Raw genomic sequence first — 14,268 nt, forward strand, 5'->3', positions numbered from 1 at the left:
TAAAAAAGTATCAAAGTTTCACCTTACATGAATTTGATGTAATAAGAACATTCCATGGAAAATTCCAATAAAAATTGGACTATGCCATGAGCATTGCCAGTTGCCTGATTTGGTATATAGTTATTATGAAAAGAGGTGATTTATTAATATTGGCTACCATTTTTAATGGTTTTGATTCTTAAGGTCATAGAATACCCAGTTTATTAGGTTTTCCTCATTTTAATTATTAATTGATAAATTAATTTTAATATTAATTGATAAAATTATATTGATATACCAGTTTGTTTTTCTGTGTTAATTGTAGAAGTCATGTTATTGTTTTTTATATTTGTGAAAAGTAACTAGCAATTCAAATAGTGTACGATCTAAAACTCTTATTTTAGAAAATGAATCAAATAGAACTATGTATACATTTCTTTAAAAATAGAAATAACTTTCTTTAATTTTATTATGCTAATTTTTTCTTCTAAGCTGTCTCATTCTGAATCATAAAATATCATAGCATTAAGAAAACAGTGGTGGGCTGGGGATGTGGCTCAAGCGGTAGGCGTGTGGCCTGGGTTCGATCCTCAGCACCACATACAAACAAAGATGTTGTATCTGCCAAAAACTAAAAAAATAAATATTTAAATTCTCTCTCTCTCTCTTAAAAAAAAACAGTGGTAATATAATCTATAATGATATCCAGAGTTTAATTTCAAGACTCCTCTCCCAAAAGTTTAATAGTCTCTAGTGAATATTTTAAGGATCATATAAGATTTTTTGGTATATTTTGTTTCATATGTCCAGTTCACAGTATTCTTAATAATCATCCAAGTGAACTAAAACTCAACTAATATATACAAACTTAAAATAAAAATAATGTCAATGAATGAAAAACTACTGAATTATCAAACATTAATTATAAAATTATTACTTGGGTACTATAGGCATAACATTTTATGTAGATAGGTGATAAAAATAATACTGACTTCATTGACATAGCAACTTCATATATCCATCTGCATAAGGAAATGTGTCCACTTTTTTCATATTAAAATTAATTGTTTAAAAAAATCACAATTTTATTAATATTTACAAAATATACTTTTATTTCCTTCACAGAAAGATAAGGAAGACCAGTGGTTAGAGAAGAAAGTGCAGGGAAATAAAGATCACATTATTTTGGAGCATCTACAGTGGACAATGGGATATGAAGTTCAAATTACAGCTGCCAACAGATTAGGATATTCTGAACCGACAGTTTATGAGTTCAGCATGCCACCAAAGCCCAACATTATTAAAGGTAAGCAAAACCATATCTTTTCTTAATGCAAGTATGATATCATCTTTTTATGACCCATCTGGTTTTTCTCAATAAACAAAATATGATTTTATAAATGATAATATAAATTCTATGTTCTTTCATTCTTATTATGACATCACATTCACGTGGTTTTAGTTACTCTTGTCATAGGATGTTGGTTATTTTGTTTCACAGATTTAGCAATTAAATGAAGAGGAGAAAAATGAGCATAGGGAGAAGGTGGAGGGTGAGAATGAGTGAAGAAAATCAATATGAAAAATTTCTGTTGACCGAAAAAAAGAAAAAATAAAGAGCTTTTTTAAGAAAAATCTCTCCTCTCTTTCAATCTTGTGAGAGATATGCCAATTATGATTCAATTTTTCCAAAGATAAAGATGAGCTCACCTCTCCCTGTCCAATGTTTTTTTATTGGTTGTTCAAAACATTACAAAGCTCTTGACATATCATATTTCATACATTAGATTCAAGTGGGTTATGAACTCCCCTTTCTAAATTTCACAGAGCAATGCAAAAATAGTCACAAATATAACATAAAGATATATAGCTAAAGTTTGAAGTTAGTGGATTCTGCCTTTGATAGGTAGTAGTGCTTACATCCATCTTTACATATTATATTTTATTTCTATTATCAAAGTCCACAGGAAGAATATTAAAATTCGTTTCAGTTACATACTATAGAGGTCATGTTACAAGAATATATCCTGCTTCAAAATAATATTTAAGTTTTAGTTGACATATTGACCATACATTAAAATTTTTCTCTTAATTATCACATTTAAATGGCATTAAATTTTATGGAGCCTGTGTATGTGGGTGTGCCTGTATGTCTAATCTCTTTATGTATACATATAAAGATAACAGCAGCATATTAATTCATGAAATCATGGTTTGTTTATGTCTAATTATCATAGAGTACCACCATTAGTCCATAATTGTTTGAAAATAGAATACGAGTAAAACTTGTCAGTACAGTCATATTATTTATTCTTTTTCTAATTTCAAATCAACTTTAATCTCATTTTTTATATATTTGTTATATCACACATTGGGTTTATAAAATTTAAAATAGTTTTATACAATTAATATTTTGATTAAAAATAATTACTGTTGATTATAAGGTTTAAAAATAATTGACACTGTGGATTTAAAAATAATTGCTAATATTAATAAATGCTAAAAATCCTAATATGAAATTGGAAACTGAGAGGCCTCTAGAAATAATGCAGATATCTTATATTATGATGACAATTTCTTTTTAATTTACAGAGGATTTCTGCATTCATTGTCTCAGTTCTTTCTTGTTTATGAGTTAGACAAGGAAGAGACACTCATTTTACAAATAAGATTTTAAGAGGTTAAATGATCTGTTTATGCTAAAGGCTACTTTAGGTCCTATGACAAATTTAATGGCCTTATGATATTATCTACCTAAATAACAGTGGTTGAATGTGATATCATTTATCCACATATTTTCCTTCATGACTTTTAAATATAATAACTGTCTCTACAATTTAAATGCATTATGTTTATAATAATGATACTCTATGTAAAGTCTCTTTCAAGCAAAGTCAGTGTATCAAAAGGAGGCTGGCAATAGTGTATTCCCTCCTCCTGAGTGTTTAACTTAGTTAATACTTGGAGGAAATTATGAATTTTTATTATCAGATATCAAAATACAATTACATAGAAGAAATTAGTTCTAATATTCTATAGCACAGTAGAGTGACTATAGTCCATAACAATTTATTATGTATTTTATAGAGAACTATAACAGAGAATTTTGAATGTTCCCTACACAAAGAAATGCTAATTGTTTTGGAGATAGAAAAGTTACTTACAATGATAGATTATCCTACAATGTATATGTGTATCCTCATATTACACAGTACTCCATAATATATACCAATATTATATAGTAAATGAAAATTGGTATTCTATGAACTAGAGGGTAAATTTTATTAACAATTCATAGATAAAACACAAAAAACAGATTTTTGACATCTTATTGTTAACAAACCTAGAATCCCTGCTATTTTTATAAGAAACTATTGAAAACAAAAGCCGCTTACAGGTATAAGTGATATAGATCCTGCATATATATGCATATACATATGTACATATATACATATGTCATATATATGCATATGAATGGCCAGGATGAATTGTAATGTATTAACTCTAAAAACATGATTTGTATCAGTTTGAGAAACTTGTGGGGCAGGACTTCATAGACAAGACCTAGGAGAAGAATGCACATAATTATGGTTTATTTTCTTCTGGCTCTGCCCTGTCAAAATCCATTCACTTATTCATTACAATTAGTTCATGAAGTCCTGTTTTGTGACAAATGCTGAGATGAATACAAAGGATAAATTTATGAGAAGAATACGACTTTTTCCTGGCATCAAAATGTTCACACACTAGAAGACAGATATTTCATCATAACTTAGAATACCAATGAATGCTCACAACTATTAGATGTGCCCATGCAGTGTCTGCCATGAGTGCATTTGGCAAGTGTATTGAATTTTGTGATAGAGTTAGGATTAAGCAGGGTTGTCTCCTCAAAAAAGTTTTTTTTTTTCCCTAAATGAAACATAAGAATGAACCTTTCAGAGGATGTATGCTATATGAAGAAATCTATGATCAAGAAAATACTTGATCTCCTTCAACAATTAGAAAAAGTATATTTGAGAAAGAATGTGGAGTTTAGTTACTGAAAAGAGATCTACATTTCAAATGAATACAAGGACTTCTAAAATTCGTGTAAATAAGTTTAATACAAATCCTCAGTAATTTTAAGTAGTGAAGTTATGTAAATTGATAGGCATTATAAAGTACTCTTATTCATATGAGTAAGTGCAAGTGATGGAAGAACAGGAATGCTTAAAGAAAAGTGAATACATTTCAGACACATTATAGAGGAAGACTAACACTGCCTCCTTAATAGATTGGATAATGATGATTTTAAGTTTTCTTGCTTCAGCAACTGAAGTTCTATTGATGTCATTCCTTAAGTGAAGAACTGGATAGGAGGAACAATCTTGAATGAAGACCAACCATAAGACCAGTTTAGTATTAACTTTGAAACATAAAATAATTGGTTTGAGGTGTCCGGTATAGAGATGAGAAGATAGCTGTCTTGGACACACAGTGTGAGGCTGTGAGTCTTACCAAGTGAAAAGTGTATGAAACCTGGGTGAAGATAAACCCACTCAACAAACAGAGCCTAAGCTCTGAAGAAGGATTGCTGTCTATTCACTCATTGATATTTTCTCAACACAAGAGGGTGACTGGTACAGTATAGATATTCAAGGAGTGCTTCTGAGTGACTTACGTAGAAGGTCAAGAACTAAGTCCCAAGGAACTGTCATACTGGAAGATGAAAATACTCCACTGCTAAAGATACTAAAATGTTATAGAGTTATTGGGGTAAAAAAATAAAAGAGTATAGTGTCTTGGATGTGAAGCAGGGAATAATTTTTTCTCAAGACACACACAAAAAAATTGTCATATGTCAAATGCTGCTCACAGGATCTCAACCAAAGTGATATGAAGTTTCATTGCTGTGTGCAGCTTTGCTAAAGAGATTTAGTGAGAAAGTAGTAAGTTGAGGATGGATGTGAGATTAAAAGATTTAGATACCTTGTTTACTTGATGCTTTTAAGAAGTTGAAGATGAGCAGCAGAAAACAAAAGAGCCAGAATTAGAAAGGCTGATGACAGAGTGTAGTTCATGTCTGATGAAATCATTCACGTAGTCAAGGGAAGTCACACATGCACATAGATAAAGAAATCCTAGAAGCTAACAGATGGAATCTATCCTCTCTAAACCATGCCATGATAAAACCTCTATACAACCTATTGGAAAAGGGGAAAATAAAATACTTTATTTATAATAATGCAAAAATATTATTGAATTTACTAACTGAATCCACTGGTTGTAAAGGCCTCACTACAAGACATCCAAGATATATCCTAATAGATGCAGAATTGTTCAATTTAGATGTAGCTTCCTTGAGGCAACTGTTGAGTCCATGATAGGGAAGTTGGAGCCCTTAAATCAACAGAATACTATATAGTTAACATTATATATTTGTATAATATGAAAAATGATCTCCATATGTTTTAATTAAAGCTACTCTGATAGGCATGTGGTTTGTTTTTTTCCATTTTTAAATAAAATATGTGTTAAACTCCTATCTTAAATTAGTTATCTATGGTAAACAGCAGATATTCTATCTTTTCATTTAAATTGGAAAAAATACAAGTTAGTTTGATTTTAATTTGTTTTTATATAGCATACATTTTATACCATCCAAATGAGTTTTATGCATATCCTGAATTTAAAAAGCCATTAGTCATATGTGTTTACACATATTTAACTTCTTTTAAACAATAGGCTGAATCTAGAATACATTAATTTGTTGGATTAAAGTACCATTTTTTAGGTCTTCTCACATTCACTTATAAATTTATATATTCTATTAAAAATGTTTCTATCCATGTGTACATATTAATGGTTACATTTTCCCTTTGTCTTTACTTTTAATTTTAAAATTATTTTATCATTGTAAATATATTTACATTTTTACTTCTTATTTAATATGTATATATTTTGAAATATGTGTCTTCATTAACATAGAAATAGAACATGTAAAATCAATTATGTTGTCTTTTGTAAAATTCATATAGCATAACTATTTTATTGTATTTTACAAATACTGAGATGGCAAATTATTAGATAAATGATTGCAAATTTATCTGTGAAAAAAGACATTGACAAAATGGTATCTATTTATTAGTTTTACAATTTTAATGACTAAAAGTTCTATTAAATTGCTAGCTTGGACTTAATTTAATACTTTAAGGAATTCTCAGAGATAAATTTATTTTGAAATAATGTCCCATCATTTCTATTGGATTACAATGTTTGATATTGTTTGTATTTAACCAAGGAAAGCACTTAGTACCTTTTAGTAACTGCTTCCTTCTACTCTTGCTGTTACTGAAAAGATGTATAATTTAGACTATTCATATAATTTGGGGACAGTTCAGTTCATACATTATCAATTTCTGTTGGTAAAATAATTCTATCATCTGGAGACATGTGATAAATATATACTAGTTCTTCAAAATTGACAAGCTAAAAAAGAAATTACATGAATTACCACTAAGAAGTCAATTGCTAACAAATATTGATAATTGGTATTTTAATGGACTTTTTAGTTGTACTTCTAATGAACTATAAAGTAAAATAATTTTGGTGACCTTCACTATTTCAAAACAACACTAATCTTTCATGAGTGAATAACTCAGATCTTTATATGAAATTTACATTTTAGTATAAAATAAAGACTTTAGCAATATTGAAATTAAAATCTGATTAACCATGGAGAAATTTATTTTAACTCTCTAGAATCGTCCATCAAGAATTGGTGCCACATCCACAATAATATTTCATTGCTCTAATACATAGTGAAAAAATAAGTTTATAAATTACTTTAATGCCATTGATTTCAAAATTATTGTAGAAGAGGTTCAATGATATCTGTTCACAATATGCACATGATTAATTAAATGAATTCTCCTATATTCTATTTTTTTACAAATAAATATTCATTATGTGAATTGGTAATTTGCACTTATATTTTTTGGTAATTAATATATTATTTAAATGTAACTGAAATTATTTAATATGCATTCTAAGATATTGTGGTAGAAAAGTCACCTCAAATCTTGCAGAATCTATTAGTTCCTACTTACGACAGGGCTGTGAATTTTCCAGTAGCAGAGGAAATAACTTAGTAAATTGTCCCTTATAATTTGTATTTTCAACTTATAAATGTGAGTTTACATTTAAAGAATCAATGATAGAACTAGTGTCTGGATAACCTGAAATAGACCTTACTGATATTGACCCTATCTATGTTTTTAATAGGTTACAACAATTTAGAAACATTTTGTAAACAATTTAATCATTTTCTTCTTGTATCAAAGTTATTTAATCTTAGTAGTTGTTGATGGCTGTGTGTTAATGTTGCATTAATTATTTTCTCTTTTTTTCTTTCCTACTGTCATATTTTTCTCTTCCTTTATTTTCATATTTGTAACTTTATTCTTTTTTTCTTAATTATTTTATTCTTTTTCTACCTTCAAACACAATCTTCATCATGCAGATAAATGCTGTGAAGCGAATAAAAGTGAAAATGGAAGCCAGTCATGGCAGCTGAATGCTGCTGGGTTTTCTTTCATTATAGCCATAAGTTTGTCTTGCATATTTTAATGTTGTTGTTATGTTATATGATATCTCCTTTTGTGTCCTTCAAAGTAAAAACAAAATAGTACTAAAAAGCCTAATCTAAAAAAAAATCAAAGATTTTCGAAACTCCTTTTAATCATGCATGTATGTTAACACAGGAGCAATTAGACCTTTTCCTCTTACCCAAATTGTCAACATTTTGTGAGGGTAATTTATCAGAAAGCACTGAAGGAAATTCAGACAGAATTGTTTCTTCTAGTACCAGTTTCATGGAATAACATGCATTTCTAAAGTTGACCTTGTTAAGTATCATGTCACTTGTACTTAGAACTTAAACTTTATGTGTTGTATCTAGTCTTTTTTCATTTGATTACTTTGCAAATGCAACTTAATATCCATGGCCATAATCATATAAGTCATAATTTGGTTGATATAATTGTGAGTCATTTCTATTGATGTTTGTTATTGTTAAATGTAAACTTCTAACTAAATGAACATTTCTAAAATTTCATAGTGTCCACCATTTATACAAAACATAAACATGGTATCTTATCATATATGTATCTTTATTTTGTAAATATTTTCTCTTTATTGATATAAAATATCAGAAGGAATAAATATGAATAGGGCTTCTTTTTAAAATTTAATACCAAATAATTTTTTCATTAAGTGAAAATATTTCTTTGTAATTGCCCCAGAGTAAATACATTAAGTTTGAATATGTTTAAAAGGATGACCTTGATTCAATGGATTCAGATTATATGTTCAGCCAGTATGAAGTTCTTCTGTTCTAACAACATGTGTAGTTAGTTATTGCATTTCCCTGGACACCTGGGAGTCAGTGAGTGTCCTTGTAAGAATCAAGAAGAAAAAAAAATATTTCAGTCACTGTTTTCAAGAAGATGGTGATACTAGATTTTAATTTTAAAGTGGAACTAAATTTAAGTAAGTACCATAAAAAATGATTTTCATAATTTTAAAATGAGAATAGTGTTTATCTTTTTACTTGCAACTCCATCATAGCAAATTATTTTTACTACTCATTTAGGAGAATTAGAAGCAACAGGATTTACATATTTGTCAAAGAGACCATAACTTACTTGATGAATCAAATGATTGGGATCTGGCCTTGAAATTCATTTATCAAGGGCAGTATTTTTAACGCAAATATATTCTCCCTGTTTTCAAATATATATATGCATTTTTTTTCTGCCCCAAAGGATTTCCAATTTATTCAGAAAGGAAATCTAATCATTTTCTGGGATGTTTTGTTTCAAATAACTACAGCTTATGTTTTGTTGACCAGATAACTACTTATAATTACATCATATTTTCTGATATTTGAGATTATAGAAGATATGTTCATTATTAATATGTATAAATGTTGCAAAAGAAAGGAATTTTAATAAAACTTCCAGGAGTTTTTTCGTTATTCATTATAATCTAACTTGAACTTTCAATAACTTACAAATATTTTCATGAGAAAGATCTTGAGAAAGTCACATGGAAATTATTTTGAATTAGGATCTCAAAATATTATTTTTGATGTACATGGGATATGCACCTAATAATTTAAGACAAGATGATTTATTTTGAAATTTGACATTTCGCCAATCAAGGTCACCAATGGTGACACAAAGAAAATTCAAGGTCAGATTTGCATAGAAATGCACTGTAACATTTACAGTTTGGAAAAGAACATTAAATAATTTTTAAAAAATGTCATCTTAGAATAATTTATTAAGGGGTATGTGCATGTAGAATTTTTGAAGATCAAAGAATATATCTTTTTAAATTCAGACATAAATAAACAATATGTCCTTTGGAGAAATGTATAGTCTAGGTGAATGCTTATTTTTCGTCTCTGAGATATGCATAAATTCCTTGAAAAAAATTCCGATATCTAAAAATAACAGAATTGTGCTTGACTTCATTTTCATGAGAAATCAGAGAGCATAAAACTGTAAATAATGAACTTACTGCATTTCAATAAATGAGACCTTAGAAATTATAAGTTGTATGATTATTTCAAACTATTAATAACATAAGCATTTCTGAATTATTTTTTTTTATTACATGGACTTTACCTTTCCTTCATGCAACCATGAAATTTGACAGTTTATTTTATAAGTATCTGACTGGATTAATGTGATTATTCATAAACAATACATAAAAATTAAAAATTATTTTAAGTATATCTATAATTTAAAGCAATGATGTTTTTCCATTCAATGGATTCTTGAATACAATTTAGTGTCTTAATTTGTATAAATATGAACTAGTGTATTAAGGTAAGTATAGAGTTAATTATATGTAATCAGAAATATGTATCTATGTCTAATGATTTTTTATCATATCTTCCAATGTTAAAATATTTTAAATCATTTCTCTTATCATATATACTAGTTATAGAGCTAAACTAATTTACTTTTGCATGAGATAATAATAATTGCTATTATTAGTATGTGGAATATCAGGATATCTATTTTACATATTTCAGAATATCTCCTTTTTTTGACTCCCAAACTTTTCCTATACTCTCCTTTACTCTATCTATCTTAATGGTCCCTCATTCCCTATCAAAACTAAAATTATTTATCAGATCATTATAAGGTTCAAATATTCACCATGATGCTTCAATAGTGCTAACACAATATCTCCAGGAGGTAGCTGTATATTTTTCTTCCTTATGCAATTTTTTCTTACATGAAAAGACCTCAAATAAACTGCCAGTTTCAATACTTTCTATCCCCATACTATTGGTCATTAGGAGTAAGTATAATTTTATGTATTCAGAGTCTGTTCAAAAACATCATGTAGATGCACATATATATGTTACTGGTAGATATGAAAAAGGTTGAAATATCCAATGGCTTAATCCATTTATTAATTTCTTTCCTTTTATTCTCACTTTTCCTAACATATCTCAAATATTTAAAGAATTTAAGTATACATAAATGTATTGAACATTGGATTACCTTTTTATATGTGCATATTTCAATTTTATATATAGATATAACAAACATATAGAAAACATTTTTTGAATATAAATTAGACTTTTAAAATATTCACAATTTCTTCTTAAATTAGTAATTAAAGTTAATAGTATGCATAATAGTATACAAGGTATATTGTTTGATTTAATTGGAAAAAATATAATCCTTTAATTCAAATGTATTTCATATAAGAATACCCATTTTTTATGTTTGCCTTAAATTAAAACTTAAGAAAAATTCCAGCTAGTTCCAATTATGTATAATCAGATCTTTGCTTATTTTCTATTCAGCAAGATATAATGTGCATGAAAGAATTCAGCCACATAATTTTGAATATTGATGAACACATTTAGATCAATTAAAAGTATTCTAATTATTAATATAATATACTTACTTAAGAACAGAAAATAACATTTTAATTAACAAATATTTTAGCAATTTGAGACAGAAATTTATGACATCAATATAATCAGTATGTTTGGGTCTAGTTTTGAAAAATAACAGCCAATATTATGTGTGGTAATACTTTCACTTTGTAGTAAATTAATAATATTTCTGATAATTTAAGATTGTTGTAACATTTTGAAATTTTTTTACAAAAAAATTTGAAACAAGCAAAATTGGTAGTTTCGGTTATACTATCAGTAGCATTATTAATTTGAAATAAATCAACTATGACATTACTTAGATTAAATATTACCATTTGATATCTTATAATTTCCCTGATTGAATAAAGACACAGGTCAGATTTTGTGTGTTTTATTATGGGGTTCATATTTATTAGGTATAATATAACATCCTTTAAACAATCTTTAAATTAGTCCTAATAAAGTGAGCCTTCTTTTTAATTTTTTTTTCTTTTCTATTTTTTCTATTTCTCTATTTCCTCTCTCCCTTTCCTGTCATTCTCTGTATGTGTTTCTATTTTCTGACCAGGAATAAATAAGATTTAGTTTTACAATTATTTTTTTCTAATAATCATTGGTAAAATTTAAAGTCTTAGCCCAATAATGGTACAGAAATATGTTATAAAATCTTCAACAAGTCTAATATATTTTGCAAGTAGCTCAACTTTACATATTTCAAGTAAATGAATATATAAATGCTATACAAGGAACTCTTGCAATGATTACAAAATTAATTGAAATTGGTTACAAGTCCATTTCCAAATCTGTTGTCATAGACAAGCTACTTAAGTATTAATACTTTATAGTTAATCTGAATTTTCATAAAACATTACTATTTAAATTATTGAAGTTAACTAAAGAAAAATAATCTTTCTAACATGTTAATAAATTCTGCTTCAAATTACCATCAAAATTAGAGTTTTCTGGAGTTCGCATTTTTTAATTTTTTAAATACAAAGATGTTTTTTAAGTTCTTAAATACAAAGTTATGGTATGCTCTTTTCTTAGTCTATATTATTTAAAACCTTGATGAACACATCAATAATCTGAATTTTATCTAAGGAATCATACATTTAGTTTAAATCTAATTTAATCGCTCTGAAATTACACTAAATGTGTTTGACTTTGGTACTTTATTTTCCAAATTCTTTTAGTTTTGTCATTTTGTCTAAGACTATGAACCTGATGAGGATGGTAGCAATGTTGTAAGTCTCCATGTCCCCTGGCTTTTAACTAATTTTTAAGTCAAAACTTTCTGTCACTAAAACGCTCCAAATAAAGCAGAATTGTTTTATGATGCCAATGTACTAGTTACAAAGTGCCATTATCCAAGAAAATAAAAAGTGCATGCTTTTCATGTTCTTTTGGTATATCTGAGACAATGAAAACTATATCTGATGTCCTTTGTTGATAGACTTTTTATCTACTTTGTAAATATATATTAATTCAAATAGAATTAATTTCATTTTAAGTGTGAATTAATTTTATGTTGGTTGTAACAAATCTAGGTATATTGCTAACTTTCTGAAAAAACTATGTATATGCTCAAATTAAGTTCACTTAATCTTTATTATCCCATTTACGTAATAAATTATAATGTTACACATTGCAGAAATTGCATAATATAAAACAGCATCACTTTAATGAGTTCACTTTCATTTCATGTATGTATTAAGTAGCTGCTATGAAATAATTCTTGGTCTTTTTTTTCTCTAAAAGTAATACATTGAAAACTACTGTTTGAAATAACATACACAATTCATAATCTTATTTTAAGAAGTTTTTTATCATATCTTATGTTGATTTTATGTATAACACTTCTGTTTAAAATGACTATTTTTGATCACTTTAACTGCATTTGTTTTCATCACAGATTATTTTGAAAAAAAATGTACATGTTATAAGTGTACTGTCCTCAGTATCATCCTTATTTAAAACCCCCAACATAATATCCAGCACTATGTGTAATCCAATGCATGTGTTTCATAGTATATTAAATGTCATTTTATTTTCTGTACCTCTGTGTCTCCATGTTGTAATAAAGAAAACTGAGGAAAAACTTTGTTATATGTGTTTTCTTTATTACTGGTACAACCTTTTTTGTCCTTGTGTGTTTTCATTTCTAACTTGATAAAAATCAACAGCTCAACAATTATTTACATAGCCAGGAAATAGTAATAAACATATACTCATTGAATGATTTCAAATTTTAGACAACAAATATGCCCTCTGACTTTTATAATTATCATCTCGTGAAAAAGTTTAGAAACATACCCAGTGTTGTTTATAGGATCCTGGTTATAGGTTATCTTCAAAAAATGTAATCACACTGGAAGGCCAAAATAATCAGATAACATTTTAATAAAGCACATGAACATAGTGAATAAATGCAGTAATGTAAAGATTGTTGAGTAATACCCATTGTTGGCAAAAGTTCATAAAACCAGACATAAATGCCTAAAGTGATTTTTCTCCTATTACTTTGATTCATGCATGATAATTTCTTTTACTTTGGGCAGCATGATAATGTAGTTGTAAAAATCACTAAGATTCTCTACTCATCTACTGCTAAAGTATGAAACAAAAATAATGGCTTTGGAAGTCTGAAATATAATAAGAATTATAAAATTATGAGCAGTTTGTATTTTGAACAGCAACTATATCCTACACTGGAAATGCCTTAAATGAAATATATCATTCATTCTTCATAAGATATATTGGAAGTAGTATTTCTCTCATGTTTGAGAGGAGAATGGCAAGGCATAGAAAGATGAACAGTTTACATGTTACAGATGTATCATTTGAACCCATTTCCAACATTTTCTTAAGAGTACCGATCTAGATACTAATTGTTACTTTTCACTACAGAAATTCTTCAAATACTTTTAATAGTGAAAAAATCATAGACATGAATTGAAAACTAATTTATAATCACATGCAGACACAATCAATTGTTTCATTGCTAGACAAAGATTGACAAATTAGTGCAAAAATTACAAAAGGAAATGTTTGTTTGCAGGATTTGAATTATTCTAGAAGTGACTTCTAAAAAATGCTTCATCTCTTATTCCAAAACAGCCCACTCCAGTCTATCTGTCATGTATCATCTATCTATCTAAGACTTGTTTAAAAATATTTGTATGCATTTCATACTGAAATTTCAATGTACAACCTGTATTTGATATTGATATGTATACTTTTGAATACTGATCAAAGTTTACTGCACCTAGAGAAAAACAGTTGTTTTTCTTTCTTATTACTTTTATTTTTACTGGCGGTGCATTACAAAGCAATATCAA

The 14,268-nt window shown here is 27.6% G+C and overlaps 1 protein-coding gene across 1 annotated transcript in view; it reads left to right on the forward strand.

Moving 5' to 3' along the window:
- Ncam2 (neural cell adhesion molecule 2) overlaps nt 1-14,268 on the forward strand; it is a 472,605-nt gene that overhangs the window by 429,594 nt on the left and 28,743 nt on the right. The window contains exon 15 of the mRNA XM_026411794.2: nt 1,105-1,285. Within this exon, the coding sequence (XP_026267579.2) occupies nt 1,105-1,285 (181 nt within the window). The remainder of the gene's footprint in view (nt 1-1,104; nt 1,286-14,268) is intronic.

Source organism: Urocitellus parryii, chromosome 2, assembly GCF_045843805.1.
Source record: "Urocitellus parryii isolate mUroPar1 chromosome 2, mUroPar1.hap1, whole genome shotgun sequence".
Lineage (NCBI taxonomy): Eukaryota > Metazoa > Chordata > Mammalia > Rodentia > Sciuridae > Urocitellus > Urocitellus parryii.